The sequence below is a fragment of the Acanthochromis polyacanthus genome, chromosome 10, assembly GCF_021347895.1.
Source record: "Acanthochromis polyacanthus isolate Apoly-LR-REF ecotype Palm Island chromosome 10, KAUST_Apoly_ChrSc, whole genome shotgun sequence".
Classification (NCBI taxonomy): domain Eukaryota; kingdom Metazoa; phylum Chordata; class Actinopteri; family Pomacentridae; genus Acanthochromis; species Acanthochromis polyacanthus.
Window position 1 is genome coordinate 22,768,451 of NC_067122.1, and position 19,210 is coordinate 22,787,660.

The 19,210-nt window shown below is 39.8% G+C and overlaps 1 protein-coding gene across 1 annotated transcript; it reads left to right on the top strand.

Annotated features, from left to right (window-relative positions):
• The first annotated feature begins 1,420 nt into the window (after positions 1-1,420).
• Positions 1,421-18,947, top strand: kif3a (kinesin family member 3A). Its single transcript, XM_022216385.2, has 17 exons — positions 1,421-1,594; positions 2,052-2,325; positions 2,545-2,689; positions 4,452-4,536; positions 4,720-4,825; positions 5,095-5,234; positions 5,342-5,539; positions 6,238-6,412; positions 6,520-6,618; positions 11,851-12,007; positions 12,106-12,286; positions 15,312-15,422; positions 15,663-15,788; positions 16,324-16,377; positions 16,494-16,562; positions 16,658-16,788; positions 17,933-18,947. Exons 1-17 carry the CDS (start codon positions 1,589-1,591, stop codon positions 17,979-17,981), a joined length of 2,106 nt encoding a protein of 701 aa, XP_022072077.1. The 5' UTR covers positions 1,421-1,588; the 3' UTR covers positions 17,982-18,947.
• The last annotated feature ends 263 nt before the right edge of the window (positions 18,948-19,210 follow it).

The window sequence follows — 19,210 nt, forward strand, 5'->3', positions numbered from 1 at the left end:
TACGAACAATTTAGAGTCACCAATTAACCTCAGCATGTTTCTGGACTGTGGGAGGAAGCCGGAGTACCCAGAGAAAACCCACTCATGCACAGGGAGAACATGCAAGCTCAAAGCAGAAAGATCCCAGGAAAGCTGGAACACAAACTGGGGATCTTCTAGCTGCAAGACAACAGTGCTAACCACCAAGTCACTGTGCAACCATAGTTAAATATGTTAAAAATACAAGCTCAGTATAGGAACAGTCAGTCCATACCTATCATTTTTTTCTGCCTTTTTTTGTATTAGGGATTATGTTGCTCTTCTTTCCTCTTTAAAATATCCCGAAGATGTTCTGGTCCAGGTGACCTACTTAGAAATGTCGCCTTTCTCTTCTTTTTTAAACATTTTTAATTTTGGCAGCAGCTTTGGATTGTTATCATGCTGGAATATCCTCTTATTTCCAGCATTTTGGTATATCCACAGGTATCCACGGTGCCATCTATAAATGTTATCTGCACATCACCTTTTGCATTCATGCAGCAATGTAAAACTCTGTTAGCTCCCTCTTCTGTGCTTCATTCTCAAGATGATGCATTCACTGTAGGAGTCCTTGCCAGGTTCCCAACAAACATGCTGAACCCCATCTGACCAGAACAAAGTTGTGTTGGTGTCATCTGAAAAACTAATATACACACAGTATTCATCAGACCTCTGTTCATTTTCTTTTGCAAAGCTTATTCTTGCAGTTTTGTGCTAAAGAACATTCATAGATACGAATCTCATGCAGTGTACTTCACACTGACAGGGCTCCCACAGAAACTCAGATGCTCATTTGTTTTTCAGAGCTAGCGTGTACACAGTAAACCTTATGTTGCTTTGGGTTAGAAGGACAGCTGCTGCAGCTCTGACTTGAGGTATAATGGCTCATTCATACACCCTGTTTACTGCCACAACTGTGTTTGTGTTTTTAGTTGGTCACTAATCTTCCTATATTCATTTCTGTCTTTGTGAAGTCTCACAATCTGATTTTGCAGTTCTTCCGGAAGTTGTTTTTGTATGCAGTTGCAGATTTGCAGATAGACACACACCACAGGTTCAAAACCGAGTAAGTTTTGGTGTCCACAGCTCATTTTTTACATTGTTAATACAATTGGAAATCACAAGGGCAGTCAGTGTTATTTCAGTGATGATACATTTTCTAACATCTTTGTCAGCTTATCAGAGTTTCTGCTTAGGGGTCTGTACAATAGTGTACTGCCTTCTGTTGTGTACTGTACATTTAATGCATACTAGGACATTCTATAGTCTGATTCCATTGCACTACAACCTGCAGAAAATATATGCTGACACTGTCCACTCCTGCCCCATCACATTAAATACCTGAACAAAATAAGGCCTTTAAATACATTGAAGCAGATACTGCTCCCTTGCGGCGCATGCGCATAGCGACACAAACCTGGCAACTCGCTATCGGATGTGAGCCTTTGATTATTAGGGCACAGCGCTCGTATTCTAATTCCACAGATAAACTATATTCAAATGAACAAAGCCTCAAAAACAGTCCCTTGCCATTACACATACACTATAAATACCTTTCTGCGTTCTCACCATGCCGGTAAGTCGCCACACCTGATTGCGTTTGTGTTTTGTTTGCCAGTTGGGTTCCTCCCTTCCTCTACTGATGTGATGCTAACCGGTTAGCATCGTTAGCTTACCATTTGTTATTTGTGCAGGATGCAAGGGAAACGTTACCGTTCACAAAGCATTTACTTTGGCTTGTCAGCATAGATAAGATATCGGTATATTGTATCTGTCCGTTAACGTTGTCGACAGTGTTAGCAGTCTCAATGTTTGCCTGCCCAGCAACCCAGCAAAAGGCAAAGATACCGTTCAAGCCACCGCCGCTAACCGGAACGTTAGCTAGCTTTTGAATACCGTTAAACACATACACTTAGCTTAACTCAACAAGCTAGCTGCACTGCTAGCTAATTGTTAACAGTTTGCCAGCTGCTCACGTATGTCCATTTTAGCTACACGACGTAACTATCTCTCATTGTGGTCCATTGTTTCAGAGCAATAAGGCTGAGAAACAGGAGGTCAGCGATAATGTTAAGGTTGTGGTGAGATGCCGCCCCCTGAACCAGAAAGAGAAGATGATGGGCCACAAGCAGGCCGTCATGGTGGATGAGATCCGTGGGACCATAACAGTTAACAAGCTGGAGACTCCCCATGAGCCTCCTAAGACCTTCACCTTTGACACCGTGTTTGGACCAGACAGCAAACAGCTGGATGTCTACAACCTCACAGCTCGCCCCATCATTGACTCAGTATTAGAGGGATACAATGGTACATTCAATGCAACTACACCAATCATGTATAATGACTGTATCAACAGCTGGATACTATTTTAATGCATTTAAACATTTGCTTCACTGCTTGTTTTAAAACACTTAACTTTGTAGGTTTTTTGTATTTATCATCTTTTATGTCCTAGCTGGACGTCTTTGTATTTATGTTCCATATTTGCAGTGGTGATTTGATTTTATTCTCTGCTGTTCATTTCAGGCACAATTTTTGCATATGGGCAAACTGGCACAGGGAAAACATTCACCATGGAAGGTATGAGAGCAGTGCCAGAACTCAGAGGGATAATCCCAAATTCCTTTGCTCATATTTTTGGTCACATTGCCAAGGCAGAGGGTGACACCAGGTAAGGGAGCAATCACTAAAACTGAACTTAATCTAGATATGGAAACAGCACTTTCATTATCTAAATAAAAAGTACGTACTAGATTTGAGACAAAACAGAAAACTGTTTGAAACAATAAGATAAACTTTATTGATCCCACAGTGGGGAAAGTTCACTGTTACAGCAGCTCCAAGGAGAAAAAAATATAAAGGCAGTACAGAATAAATTAGAAACACACAGTGCAAAAATGTAGAGAACATTATGTACACAGATGTCTTTAAGAAGACTACTTACATGAGATTGAAACAGTTATTGCACATATTTGGTATGCATATGTGAAGGAGAAAAGTGCAGCAGTAATGTTAACTCTTCTAAAAAAATGGTTTAAAGGAATTAACTTGAGTATTAGTCTTTGTCAATGTGGTCAAATTTGTCAACACAACAAGCCAGATGAGTTATAGGTGCATAATATTTATTGAGACGAGGATGCCAACTGGCTTCATAAAGTTCTGTGTTTGCACTGTAATATCTATCTGTACATCTTAAATCTTACCCCTGACAAGGACTCCCCAGCTCTATTTTATGATAAAAAAAACCCAATGAAACTAATTACAAGTAAACTCTGAACAATAACTGCAACTAAACTGAATTGAAATCAAACATTAAAGGCAAGATAGAAAATATGAACTAGATGAAATGAAAAGACTTCCCTAGAATAACTTTGGTCAGAAAATGACGCCTGCAGAGAACTAAAGCACTGGCATGAGCACAGCTGTTGGTGTACTGCTGTGGTTTTATCAGTGATGCGCTAGAGGTGCACGTTCTATTTATCGCTTGGCAAAAAACACCTTTTTGGTAATGGTTTCATCAGAAACACACACTAATCATGAAACAGTTGTAAATTACGTCATTGTCTCGGTTTCCACCGTCAGCCCTAAACACTAAAACCTCACAGACTTAACTGACGTCACACGTGGCGCATGCAAAATAGTTTAAAAAAAGGAGGAATGTGACGTATTATAACATTAAAAAAAGTAAATTATGCCTTGTTGTTGACTAGTGCTTTGACTAGCTGCTCAGTGGGTCAGTAGCTTGTGACAATTCATGGTTTGTTCATTTTAGCAAACTCTCAAAAGTCAGGAAATCCATGAACATCAGCCAATCCTGTGCAGATGTTTGACTTAAAATACATCTGCAGAGTTAGACTTCCTAACAGATTTGTTACCCTGCACCATTCATATAGGGGCGTGACATCCTCAACTATACGTAACAAATTTTGTTGTTAAATATGAGCAAGTCCCTAATGGAAGTCTTCAGATATGTGGACTCACAGAAAGAACGCATTGTAATGGTGAAAGTCTGCATCGAAACCGACATGCACTTTATGATTTTTTTTCAGCTGGACAGGCCTAAACCTTCACCTACTTATTGGGAGCGTGCCTCAAAGTCTTTGAGCTTAGAGATTTGGTCATCATTGAGAGATTGCACAATTCAGTTTTTATTGCTTGTTGTGATCTTGGAAATTCCAAAAAATTGGAAAAGGCACTTGTAGAACAATTTTTCATCAGCCAAATGGATTATAAAAATGTTGGAAATTAATTTTCTTTCGTTACAGATAATGACTGATAAGATTACTTATGTCAGGCAGTTTTATTTCTTGCTGATGAACATCTTATTAGCAGAATATGTGTCTCTTTTTAAACAGAGCTAATGCAAAGGAAACGTGATAAAAATGAAGAATTTACATTTTATCCGACTTTGTGTACACATTTACCTTCCACAGATTTTTAGTTCGTGTTTCATACTTGGAGATTTACAACGAAGAAGTGCGGGACTTGTTGGGCAAGGACCAGATGCAAAGGCTAGAGGTAACGGGACGTTTACATACAGCGACTAATAACCAAATCATCTTGTAGGAGTTGGCATAAAGGGCACTGCCGTCATTATTTCAAGTCGGAAATGGTCCAGAAGATGGCAAAATTGATTTGCTTGTGATCACTGATTGTCGCTGACAACAGCTTTCCATGATAAAGACTTGTTTCCTGTGACAGGTGAAAGAAAGACCTGATGTAGGTGTCTACATCAAAGACCTCTCTGGTTATGTTGTGAACAATGCTGACGATATGGACCGGATTATGACACTTGGCCACAAAAACCGTAAGTTGCGCAACTGATGGTACTGAGCTGGAAATGCATATCCACTATACCGGACACTGATATTTATATGGTAGTTGTCTGTGTCGCGTGTGTTAAGCCAATAAAGTCTGCCCAATTGCAAGAAATAGAAATATGGATGAGCATTTAAAAGCCTCAAATAATTTACATTTTTAATCCAAAGATCAGAATTTGAAAGTCTAATTTTAGCTCACATTTTAAAGGACATTGTCACAGTTTGGTGGCCTTTACACGTTATTTTGTTTTGTTAGGCTCCGTCGGCGCTACAAACATGAACGAACACAGCTCCCGTTCTCACGCTATCTTCACCATCACTATCGAGTGCAGTGAGAAGGGTGTGGATGGAAACCAGCATGTGCGCATGGGGAAACTGCATCTGGTTGATCTAGCGGTACATATCTGAGTAAAAAACTACTGACTTGAAAATGAGCTGATACTGATATAGGTAGTAAAATATCTTTTCACCCTTAATCATCCTACCGTTCTCACACCCCACAGGGTTCAGAACGACAGGGCAAGACAGGAGCCACAGGTCAGCGTTTAAAGGAAGCAACAAAGATCAATCTCTCTCTCTCCACACTGGGCAATGTCATCTCTGCTCTGGTGGACGGCAAGAGCACACATGTTCCCTACAGGAACTCAAAACTTACCCGGTTGCTGCAGGATTCGCTCGGAGGAAACTCCAAGACCATGATGGTACAGCTAAAGTTTGAGAGCAGTATTAAAGCCCTATGTAGTAATGCTGCACAACAGATGTCTCTGTTTACTCAAGTGTTTTTCTAAGCAGAAAAGTTGAAATATAATACATGTTTAAAGGCATTTTTCACCTGTAGTTTGGTTCACTTAATCTAGAGAAACGTGCTAGCATAGTTAAAACTAATTTATATCATCATTGCTCATACAGACTGATTTTTGCTGCCTGAACACGGCAAAAATCACAAATACTTTGTTGATTTAAAAAAAAAAACAGTTACCAGGGACGTGTAGCTGTTTTATACTTCTCTCTAGTCTGTTTAGAGGATGCATTCACATACATGCACACTGCTCCACTTATAGTGTAGTGGCCACAAATATTTGGCTGCACTTAGACTTCAGCACAGAGATCCAGGGTTCCACAGGTGACAAAATTTGCCTCGCACAGACCCTTGAGTACTTGTACATATAGAAAGCATGCCAACGGACTCCGACTTTTAGTTCTTGAATACCTACTGAAATCAAAGATCTGCTATCACAAAATGCTACGGCTCAAATGTTTACCAGATGAATCCCACTAAATGGGAAAATGAACTAGATTTTTTTTTTAAGTGAACCAAACAACCTAAATTGTTGTTTTCTAAGCTTTTCCACGTACTCTGTGGTAACATTACGGTTTCTGACATACTTTTCTCCACCAGTGTGCAAATATAGGCCCTGCAGACTACAACTATGATGAGACCATCAGTACCCTGCGCTACGCAAACAGGGCTAAAAACATCAAAAACAAAGCCAGGATCAATGAGGATCCTAAGGATGCTCTACTGCGACAGTTTCAGAAAGAGATCGAGGAGCTGAAGAAGAAACTGGAAGAAGGTAGGAAGCCAAACATTAAAGTAATAATCACGCTTCTTGGATTGCATCTATTTTTGTAGAAGACTGCCATTTGTCTTTGTAAAATTGTTCTTTTTGTGCAACTGTAGGTGAAGAGATCTCTGGCTCAGAGGGCAGTGGATCAGATGAAATGGACGAAGGGGATGATGACAGAGGGGAGGCAGGAGAAGGCCGCAGGAGAAGAAGAGGTAAGACGTTGTGACAAACAAACCTACAGATTGTGTGAAGTTTGCATTGTAGCCGCAACTCTATTTCAAAGTGTCGATGCAGTTTAATATTCAGCTTTGGAAATGCCTGATCTGTATCTGTGTCACATGGATCCATCAAGTGTATGCTCTTATCAGTGTGTGAATTGTATTATGAGTCAGCATTCAGCTCTTCAGATGTTTGGCAAGCTGAACCTACTTTGTGGTTATTGGCTTCCTTTTTCCCTCGTTTACCAGCCTTCAGTTGACATAACACTGTTCATTTAGGAATTTCCCAGGTATTCTCACCTGTTAACTGGAAAGTGTTAAATACAGATGGACAGCCTGATTCAATCATCACATTTTGTTGCACGACTGACCTGTAAAATTCCCAAGAGAGCATATTCCAGGAGGTTTTAAAATGGTGTAGTTTTTATTATTGTTTATACAGTAGCTGCTCTGAATTCAGGACTAAATCACCCAGCTTCTGTGAGTATAGTGATCTGCAATTTGTCTAAATGGTAAATGGTCTGTATTTATATAGTGCTTTACTATACCTGAAAGGTACCCAAAGCGCTTTACATTATACATCACATTCCCACATTCACACACTGATGGCAGAACTCTCAGCTGCCCACATGAAGCACGTACATTTTGCATAAAACTGCAAATCAAAGGCTTACAGAGCCATCGCCCACTTTTCATGTCTAATTTCTCATGTGGGCTTTGTTAGGTATGGTGATTCCTCTGCTTCTTTTCCAGATAGTAGCAGTGACAGCAGCAGTAATAGTTCAGAATTTGCCTGTACCTCCTCAGTGCCACCGCCCACTGAGGAGAAACCACAGAATAGTGAGTTGGAGCAGCACTCTGCTCACCAACCCACCTGCCCACAAATATATGCCCTTTTCACACATGGAATCCATAAATTTGCTGTTTTTAAAGCTAGATAAAAACCATTTCTTTTCCAAGCTTTTCTCAGATCAAATAGCAGGGTCATTCCGTGTGGTTTCACCAGATGGTGGTTGCCACACCATTTTCAAATTAGTCCTAAATTTGTATGTCACTAGATAGTTACAAAAGTACTTTCTATGCAAAATTGTAGGCCTGTAGCTCAAATAGTTTCTGAGTTGTGGGGGTCTGAAATTTTTAGAATTTGGGCTATAAATAGCCAAGAAAAGCCTTGCCATGGTTTTTTGCATCTTTAAGTGGTTAATTCTCAGCCTCTAGACATACCAGAGAGCTGTGAGTTGGTGAACAAGGCCTCTGCATGTAGCTAGTGCCCCACAAACATCCCCAGGTGTTTCCCTACACTCTGCAGGCCATGGGGGCTTGCTAAAAATGCTAAAAATTAAGAAAAACCTACTTGCGAGTGGGGTTTGGGACATGGTGAGATAAGATAAGGTCTTATCTGTAGTGTAGCAGTACACTACAGTTATACTAAAACATGTCAGGCACCAACACCATCATATAGACAGGACTTTTACTCTATCTTCAGCTCAGTTTTCTGCAAAAGAAAAAAGGACATGTCAACAAAATTCAATTCATATAATGCAAAACATAGATTCGCAAGCTGTTTATATGGGTCCACTTAATTGTATGGTTAACCATGAAGGAGGAGAGAAACCAAACTGGAATTTTGCGGGCTTCTAGCAGCATGATAGAAGATAATTTATTCAGGGTTACAGATCTCTACCACCTGTGCCACACCATTCCACCATCATGAGGCATGTTATTTGGTCGTGGATACGCGAAAATTCGCGTATCGAGGTATCAATTTTGAGACCCAACGTGAATCGCCCAAATTCGATGAGAAAAAAAATCTGGGTTGGATCGCACGTAGTTGTCAACAGTACGCTGGCAAAAGTACGAGTTGGAAACGATTGCAGAGCATTATCGAAAGTTAGATGTAGCTGGGAAAGCGAGGTGCATGGTGTGCGACAATGAGACAAAATACAGCGACAGAGGATGCCAAACGCTGATAGACCACATGAAAACGAAAAATCATGCCAGGAAATTGTACGAAAAGCGCTCTAACCACCAAATGCCCAGCAATTTTTTCACCCGGCGGAGGCAAGAGACGCGACAACAGGACCAAACATACGGGATCAGTAGTGTGTACTTGCAACAACCCAGTGGCATTGCCCCACAAGTTCCTCAACAGAAGAGGCTCACTCCCATGGTCGATCGGAAAGCACACATAGTGATGACTTCATGTGGCTCATTCAAATTTGAATCCAGTATAAATATTTGGTTTCATCACATTAACATGACTTTGTACTGTTTTTGGGGGGTGCCTAGAAGGTCCCATACAGACATTTTTTAAGCCTTCATGTTTAAAGAATTCTAGGTGTCAGAGTTCACCAGAATGCACCATTTCAGCCTTTAAATTTCAAAAGTTTCTTGCATGAGAGGGAGGCCCGGCCCCCCTCACAAACCCTCCCCCCGGCTCGGTCGCTCCGTTCCCTCACTTCCAAGGATTCACTTATTTGGTAATTTCCCAATGACATGCCTGCATCATTCAGTTCATATAAGGGAAAACATAGGTTCGCAAGCAGGTTACAGGGGTTCACTTCAAGTGTATGGTTGACCATGAAGGAGGAAATAAGCCAAACCGGGATTTTGTAGGCTTGTAGTACCATAATGGAAGATATTTTATACAAATTTATAGATCTCTACCACCTGTGCCACATTGCCTTTTGGCCTCACCAAAATTGGTCACTTTTTGTGGGATCCATACTTTAGCAGCTCATATCTTTCTATATGATACCCTCAGGAGTCTCCAACTTTGCAAGGTATCATACAATTTTGTTTAGAATAGGACAGAGTGGTCCTTGGGTCAACATTTATAACATTTCTAGTAATTTTAGACCCCTAAAACCTACTCGCGAGTGTGTTTTTCTTAATTATTAGCATTTTTAGAAGGCTCCTGTGGTCTGTAGAGAGTAGCGAGGAGGCTGTGAGGCTACCTGTGATGTCGGATGGTTTCTGTGAGCTTGTCTGCCAAATTTCAGCCATCAATTATGTCTACAAGCTGAGAAATAAGCAGTTAAATAGTGCAAAATCCTAGGCGAGGATTTAGGGGGTGGGTTTAAGCCCAAATTCTAAAAAATTCAAGATCCCATAAGTGTGGAACTAATAGAGCTTGAGCTCTAATTTTTTTGCATGGAAAGTTGTTTTGTGTCTATCTTCCATCATAAGAAAATGTAGCCAATTTCTCAATGGTGCAGCAACACCCATTATTGAAACCACATGAAATGACCCATTTGCTTTCGTGTTTGTAGTTTTTGTGTTTGTATGATGTAAACGGTCGGCATGAATGAACCCTGACAGTTGTGTCTTTACTGATGACATGTTGGTGAGGGCAGCAGTCTACTTTTAAGTACTGTGCATGTAGGTGCTTTTCTTTGGGGATTTCCTGCTGCCTTGATGTCTCGTCTGCAATACGAGTCATTCATAGTATTTCCTTTCCAAAGTCACCTTCTCACAGTCTAACCGTTGGTTGTAGCTTATGAGATTTACTGGAGAAGGGTGGACAACATGTGCATTGTGCATGACGGTATCAAAAAGCCTAATTTCAGTTATATTTGGCGAAAAATTGTTTTGGATATGTTGGCCAAGGGAGACGGTGCTGGCTCAGATCTGTGGGAATTTTATGCCTTAATCAAATGGCAAAAATCATGAAATAACGTAATGAGAGAGAGGAGGAATGGCATGCAGCACAGGTCTCTGGCTGGATGTGAAACAGAAATCTAGTGGGTCATAGCTTAACCAGCCACTGAACCACTCAGCCCCAGATCTGCCTTTAATGGATTCCATCAGCATATTTTGTTTGTTTGTTATTAGATGAATCCTATTCTCAAAGTTGATACTTTTCTTTTTCTTGTTCGAATAATGAAAGCGGTAGGATTAGCAACTTCATAGCGTTGTGCAGTAGGAATTAAAGGAGACGTGCGGTTTCCTGAATAATAAATTGTGAACAGTTTTGACAAAGTGAATTTTCCCAGCACATTTATGGATCTCAGTACATGTGTGAAAGGGGCTTCATACTTTCCTTGTGTCTCTTCCACTCCTGTAGGCTCACAGCTCAGACCCCCACCCCCTTCCCCCACAGCTACCGATCACACTCCTGTATTTTCATGTGCAAATGTTGTTAGGACTTACATGAAAATGATTGCAAGGTTCCTGCTGTGCAAGATTTCACAACATGGTTTCAAGTACTTGAAGTATATTTTCTACAGTTTTTTTTCATGCGTTGCCTAAATGATTACAGTTTTGACCTTGTAAACTGTTTCTGCATGACAATTTTGATATCCTCTGTTTCAGCTTGTACCACTAACAGACTTCCTTGTGTGACTTGTGAGCTCTGTTCCTTGAAGATGCAGTTCACCCACATCATGTTTCATTATGTGAAGTGATTCTTTTCATCTTCTGTTGACTGGCAATAGTTTTTTTTTTTATTTGAAGTCTGTCTCTTGGCTGTTCTGTCTGTCTCCCACTCCTTGTCCCATAATCGGTGTTCCACTCTGTAGAGTCATAAGACTTTCAAGATCACTCTGTAATGTGTTGCTCTTTCTCTCTCTCTCCTCCTCCTGGTGCAAATGACGCCTGTCTGACTTGCTATACACCTCTTAATTCAAGAAGAAAGAGGTTGGTGTAAGAATCTACATGGTCCTTACCGTCCTGTAGCGGCGGCGCTTCTACTCACAAAAATGATCAAAAAGACCACCGTGTGCTTCAGTAGCTATTTGACTAACTGACTAATTGGATAACAGATGATTGTATAATCTCTGTTTGCATTTTTCTGACTGTCCATGTCTGACTGCCACCCATGGTTTTCATGTTCTACATCCTCATAATCACAGTGTTATCATCCGTTATGTTGCTATCTAGCATTTAGTATAGGGTTCCCTTATTTTCATATTTTGCTTCCACTAACAGTGATTATTTAATACTGTGCATTAGCAATTCAGAATTTTGTGCAGCTGGGTCTCACTGGCACTTACTCCCTTGACTGTGGTTTATTTAAAATACCCTCAAACCATTTTGCTGTTCTGCAAATGTGTGAACTAAAACTGCACAGATTAAATAAAACTAATGCTAATTAAAACTATTGGTTAATAATTGATTAATCTTCATTTCAGTCATTATTACCTATACAGAGTCAAGTACTCAGTATGAGAGGATATAGCTTGAGCAAACCTGTGAAACATTGGTATCCTGCGTGTCTCTGTTCAGCAAGGAAGAAGGTCTCCCCAGACAAGATGGTGGAGATGCAGGCAAAGATTGAAGAGGAAAGGAAGGCTTTGGAGGCCAAACTGGACATGGAGGAGGAGGAGAGGAACAAGGCAAGAGCAGAGCTGGAGAAGAGGGAGAAGGATCTTCTCAAAGCCCAGTGAGTACACTTAAGACCACAGTATGTGGTATCCCTAATAATTCAAGTTAAATACGTGAACAACGTATTTGGTAACTGATGTGCCTCTGACTCCTCAGGCAGGAACATCACCTCCTGCTGGAGAAATTGTCAGCTTTAGAGAAGAAAGTGATTGTGGGTGGAGTGGACCTCTTGGCCAAGGCCGAGGAGCAGGAGAAACTCTTGCAGGAGTCCAACAATGAACTTGAAGAACGTCGCAGGAGAGCAGAGCAGCTGCGCAAGGAGCTGGAGGAGAAGGAGGTAAAGATACAAAACAGCATACAGTGATTGAATCCACACAGTACCAGCGGCACAGTGACCTAGTGCTTCACTAAGCTGGTTAGTTCTATATTAGTCATTCATGCTGTTGTCAGTACAGTATGGCATGAAATATTCATATTAATGGATCTGTGACACCATGCTGAAAGATTCCAGCTATTATCAAGCTGTAGTAAGTCTGTGGTAAACAATTAAATGAACAAGTAAACATAATAAAAAGGATCAAATGTTTTTATAGACATTTCACAGCCAAAGTGAAAACACTACTGTCTTTAGCCACACACCAACTGTTTACCACCATGCCATTTGAAACAAGATGGCAGGATATGATATCAGAAACCAGAGTGCTTGATTTCATCTGAAACAGCTGCATCATTGTGGTTGGAAATATGGTTAGAAGCTGATTTTCCCTATCTCAATTTCTGTGTACAGTTTAACCCCTGCTCTACTAGCATATTTAACAAGCAGACTACAGACTCCTAACTCTGGGGTCCTCAAGAATGAACTACAACAATAAACCAACATCATAGCAAAATAATAAGGAGTTTTCTCTTAAGTAATAGCTTCTGTACTATTAGTTATGTAATTAATATCTTCATGTCATCAGTTGAAGAAAGTTAGTTAATTTAAAGAACAAAAATGGATTATTTTCTTTTATACAAATTGCAGCTTTTATAAGAGGTACAATCCATAAACCTACTTAAAACCTCATTTACCATCTTTTGATACAGCTATCACTTCAGTTTCACGTGAACTTTATTTGTGTTATATTTGTATGTCTCAATCTTTTAGCAATGCCAAATCTGGCTGGTCTTGATTTGCTTGGCATTATTACCTTTAAAACCGACACCATCACTATGCTTTCCTGATAGATTCCAAATTGATCACAGCCAAACAGAGCAAACCTCTAGTTTCATCTATTAACACTGCATTTGCAAAATGAGGTACTTTTGATCCCTTAGCGGACCAATGCATTGATATTTTTAAAAATCTCAAGTTGAAATACACACGTGGACAAAATTGTTGGTACCCCTCAGTTAAAGAAGGAAAAACCCACAATTCTCACTGAAATCACTTGAAACTCACAAAAGTAACAATAAATAAAAATTTATTGAAAATTAAATAATCAAAAACAGCCATTACTTTTGAATTGTTGATTAACATAATTATTTAAAAAAACAAACTAATGAAACAGGCCTGGACAAAAATGATGGTACCTCTATAAAAGATTGAAAACTGTTTGACCAGAGTGACATGATTAACTCAGGTGTGTCATTTAATTGACATCACAGGTGTTTCCAAACTCATAATCAGTCAGTCTGCCTATTTAAAGGGAGACAAGTAGTCACCCTGCTGTTTGGTGAAAAGGTGTGTACCACACTGAACATGGACAACAGAAAGCGAAGGAGAGAATTGTCCCAGAACATCCGAAAAAAAATGATAGACAAACATCTTAAAGGTAAAGGCTATAAGACCATCTCTAAACAGCTTGAAGTTCCTGTGACAACAGTGGCTCATATTATTCAGAAGTTCAAGACCCACGGGACAGTAGCCAACCTCCCTGGACGTGGCCGCAAGAGGAAAATTGATGACAAATTGAAGAGATGGATCGTTCGAATTGTATCCAAAGAGCCCAGAGCAACCTCCAAAGAAATTAAAGGTGAACTCCAAGGCCAAGGTACATCAGTGTCAGATCGCACCATTCGTCGTTGTTTGAGCCAAAGTGGACTTCATGGGAGACGACCAAGGAGGACACCACTGCTGAAAAAAACTGATAAAAAAGCCAGACTGGAATTTGCAAAAATGCATGTTGACAAGCCACAAAGCTTCTGGGAGAATGTCCTTTGGACAGATGAGACCAAACTGGAGCTTTTTGGTAAGGCACATCAACTCTATGTTCATAGACTCAAAAACCAAGCATACGAAGAAAAGAACACTGTCCCTACGGTGAAACATGGAGGAGGCTCAGTAATGTTTTGGGGCTGCTTTGCTGCATCTGGCACAGGGTGTCTTGAAAGTGTGCAAGGTACGATGAAATCTGAAGACTATCAAGGCATTCTGGAGAGAAATGTGCTGCCTAGTGTCAGAAAGCTTGGTCTCAGTCGCAGGTCATGGGTCTTCCAACAGGACAACGATCCAAAACACACAGCCAAAAACACCCAAGAATGGCTGAGAGAAAAGCGTTGGACTATTCTAAAGTGGCCTTCTATGAGCCCAGATCTGAATCCCATTGAACATATGTGGAAGGAGCAGAAACATGCCATTTGGAGAAGACACCCATCAAACCTGAGACAACTGGAGCTGTTTGCTCATGAGGAGTGGGCCAAATACCTGTTGACAGCTGCAGAACGCTCATTGACAAATACAGAAATCGTTTAATTGCAGTGATTGCCTCAAAAGGTTGTGCAACAAAATATTAAGTTATGGGTACCATCATTTTTGTCCAGCCCTATTTCATTAGTTTGTTTTTTTAAATAATTATGTTAATCAACAATTCAAAAGTGATGGCTGATTTTGATTATTTAATTTTCAATAAATTTTTATTTATTGTTACTTTTGTGAGTTTCAAGTGATTTCAGTGAGAATTGTGGGTTTTTCCTTCTTTAACTGAGGGGTACCAACAATTTTGTCCACGTGTGTAGAAAGCAATAATGTAATGTCATTAAGAACAAAATGATGAACTGAATCATTAAAAATGGGAATAACAGAAGAAAGCACGAGTGTGAAAGGTCATAAAGTATGCCTCTGGGATCTGCAGGTAGTCCAGTTTATAGGATGGCGGACACCAGTTTAAGAATGAACTGGGTTCAAATTAAATCCAAGTAAGCCTTTGACCTTTCAGTTCAAAGCGACTTATAATTTAATGAGTTTTGAAAACAATTTCTGAAATAAACACAGTTACAAGGCATTTTGACATCTGCCTTTTATCTATGTGGGACCCTAGTTGCTTGTTTCCTAAAAAATCTTGCTTCTTCATAATCATTGACCCTTCTCCCTCTTACAACAGCAAGAGCGTCTGGACATAGAAGAGAAATACACCAGCCTGCAGGAGGAGGCTCAGGGAAAGACCAAGAAGCTGAAGAAAGTATGGACTATGCTGATGGCTGCCAAATCTGAAGTAAGTATGAAAGAGTTAAATTAGGAGAGATGATGCATTTAATCGAGTAATTCTGCTCAGTATATATAATGTAAGTATAGATACTATGAACATGTACGATGAAGACTTTAATGTAATATTTCTTTTATCAGAATTTGACCTGATGGTTCTCTCTAATGAGCCACATTTGTTGTTGTTTTTTTTAGTAATCTGGGAAAGACATAAATTGATGCTCTGTGGTTGTTTTGTTTTGTCTGTTAGATGGCAGATCTACAGCAAGAGCACCACAGAGAGCTTGAGGGCCTCCTGGAGAACATCCGCCAGCTGAGCCGAGAGCTCCGGCTCCAGATGCTCATCATAGACAACTTTATTCCCCAGGAATACCAGGTCTGCGTGTGTTTGCTTTAGAAACTTACTGATTCAATTTTTTGGTTATTTTTCACAATCTGATTCCTTGAATGTCAAACACCTTTGACTCAAAGTTGGATCAGATAATCATATTTACTCATACAGGATGTTCAACCAGCTGTAACCTTCAGAATGTTGCACCCCTTGTTTTCCAGTCCAGATGATAAGGACAACATGTTACATAAAGTATTAAAATGAAGAGCTGAAACAGTGTTGTGAAGTGACAGCATGTGAAACATATCTACTCTCTGTCTGTAGCTCTTCTGTGGAATATAATAAATAACATTTTCAAATCAGATCAGATGTACAGCTCACTAAGTCCGAACAATGATAACATTAGTAATAGTACAACAATAGATGGCACTGAGGCAACATAAATCAATTCCAGTCGAATAACCTGTTGGCGTGGCAGCTCTGCAGTTGCAGGATATTTGATGGTTTGGTGGGGATTTTTATCAGTGAGAATGTCTGTCCTTGTTTCTAGTTTTTGTATTGTCTTGTGCTTTACTTGCAGGAGATGATAGAAAACTATGTGCACTGGAATGAAGACATTGGAGAATGGCAGCTGGTGAGTTCACTGGGCATTGCTGGTCTTCACTGCATCCTGTTTGAAGATGCAGACTCAGAATGAAGGACTTGTTTTTGGTCATTGGTGTCATTTTTCTTTATCCTCATGTCTTTCAGAAATGTGTAGCTTACACTGGCAACAACATGAGGAAACAGACCCCTGCCCCTGACAAAAAAGAAAAAGATGTGAGGAGTAAAAGACTGTTTTTGCGTCGTGAAAGATTCCCCTTCATTGTCAATGTAATGCTAACCTCTCTCTTCTTTTGTCTCTTAACATGAAGCCATTCGAGGTGGACCTGTCCCATGTGTATTTAGCCTACACTGAGGAGAGCATGAGGCAGTCACTGATGAAACTAGAGAGGCCCAGAACCTCGAAAAATAGCAAGAGCGGTCGACCCAAGACTGGGCGAAGGTAAAGTACTTCCGCATCCTGTCAAGTATTTCAGTTGATTTCTGTATTACAGCCCACCATGTGGCTTCTATGAAATTTGAGTCATTTTTTCTTTCCATTTACATTTTTACAATCGGAAGAATTTCATATCTAGATGTGACGCAGCACATTTTCATTTACTTTATTTTCCAAATACGTGTCTCTGAACTCATATATGCATCTCCACTGCTCAGTATTTGAATCTTTTTGAGCCCATTTTGGTTTCCATTAGCTACATCCAAATAACGGTCAGCCGTCCTCTTGCCCACAGGATGGATGACAAATGACTTGCAAAGTAACAGTTTAGCAGACAAGCTAAAACCACCCATCAACTAAAGCAAAAACATGAACAGCTTGCATCTCTTCACAGGGTCTCATAATGCCAACCATTGTCCATACAGTCTTTCACTGGTAATGCTGATCAGAAATTAGATCAATAATACAGCGGTACACAATATGTTACCATTTTCTAGTCGACTGCACACGTTGAAATTGGAAACGATTACCTTGCTGTTGCTAATCTCGTGACAGTCAGAAAGATGGCTGACTCCTGTGACATTTCCACTGCCATGATCGCTGGAAAAGATCTCGTAATTGCCCACTTCCACATATCATTTACTGGTTTACTGGCACTTGAAGAGAGTAATGATTCAGTTTGGGTCTGAAAAAACAAATGCATTGGCACCTTTTCAGCATCTGTCTGGATTTAAGCATTGAGATTCCAATCTATTTCTAATGCCTCTAGCTTTTTTATGTTCAGTCATTATCTGATTATTGCAGCCTGAGACACTAACTGCCATGAAGTGTAAATATATTTCTGAGAAGGGAAACCGTGATTCTGAGGTAACCAATTGATCTCTTAACTGGTTATCTGCAACGTGATAGTAAACTTTGAGCCCATCACCCTTTTACACTTATGATTTAAATGTTTTTTTTTAAACTGTACTTCTGTTAAGCTGCATAAAATGGTATGATTTTAGACTCTAACACAGTTTGCCTCTTGTTGATTTGAGTCATTAGCATAACTGCATTTGCTGTTATCATGATATGCTGTTATTCTGAGAAATGAGAAGACCGAAAGCTCTTCGAATTTGATAACACTTATTATCTACCCATCCTCACACAGGAAAAGATCTGCAAAACCAGAGGCTGCCATCGAATCCCTTCTGCAGTGATGACAGCGTGAAGGAGAGCTACATTTCACTGCAACTTTCATGTTACCTAAAAGAAGTCGTCAGTCCAGTTTATGGTTAAACACTATTTAAAAGATATCGTCATACACTGTATAGCTGGTAAGGTTTTAAAACCGAAGGAGCTGCACCTGTGATAGCATTAAGCCCTCTTTGCCAAGAGGACCTATTAAATGTATTGTAATGTAAAACTTCTCTGAGGTTATCTGATGTTTTACTGTTGCTTTGGAACGCTTTCCAGTTTGCATAAAGCACCACTGGTACAAAAGAGAATATCTACCATGAAAACGGTTCACTTCATGCACAGCATTGCAACATTTTGGCAATGACAAGCAATGAGAAAAAAGACTCATCAGGATGTGGAAAATCGAGTTGTGGTCATGACCTACAAACTAGAAGACTTTCATATCTTCTAAACTTTGCTGCGTGGAAGTAATACAAGTGCTTTGTGGTGAACACCACACGGATTAAGCCTTGACCTCTCGTGATTTGACAGACCAAATTGTATGTGTATTGGCCTATAATCATATAAATACATTGTGATTAAATTGCCGCTGAAGGTGTATTTTCACTTAAACCAGATTATTCAACTCGCAACACAAGCAAAAGCCTTGGAGTTTCCTTCAAGTGAATACAAGAAAAAAAATTAAAATATGTAAATGACAAGTGTGCTTTATACTCTTTCCTTTAGGTGAGAAGCGTAAGGGCATGCATGCTGACCGGCTCTTATGTTAGTGCCATTTGCTACAAAAAAAAAATCATCTTTTTATTTTTAAATGTCGGGACACTTTCTGTTGTATTGAGATACACCATTATGTTTGTGGAGATAATTTAATTTTACGATGTTTTGTAGTGGAGGCAAACTAACTTTCATCATGTATTATAATGTATGTCAAATGTTTACGTCCATCAAACTCCTGGATTTTATTTAATAAATTATTTCATGTTTTATCTCATTGTCACTCTTCCTGTTTCACTCCTGAATCAGTGATATTCCTGGTTGTTGATAGCTGTTGGAAACCAGTATAGTTGATTGTGATGGCATATGGCAGCCAAAGCAGCTTCTTTTTCCGCAGACTTTGACTTCACTTTTAAACGCAGGGATTAATTGATGTCTCACAAAAGAAAACTTGTATTCAAAAGTGTTCAGCAGCTGTCACTGGTTTAATGAACATTTGATGATCAGGGTGCGTTGTTGACAGTCAATAGGTTAA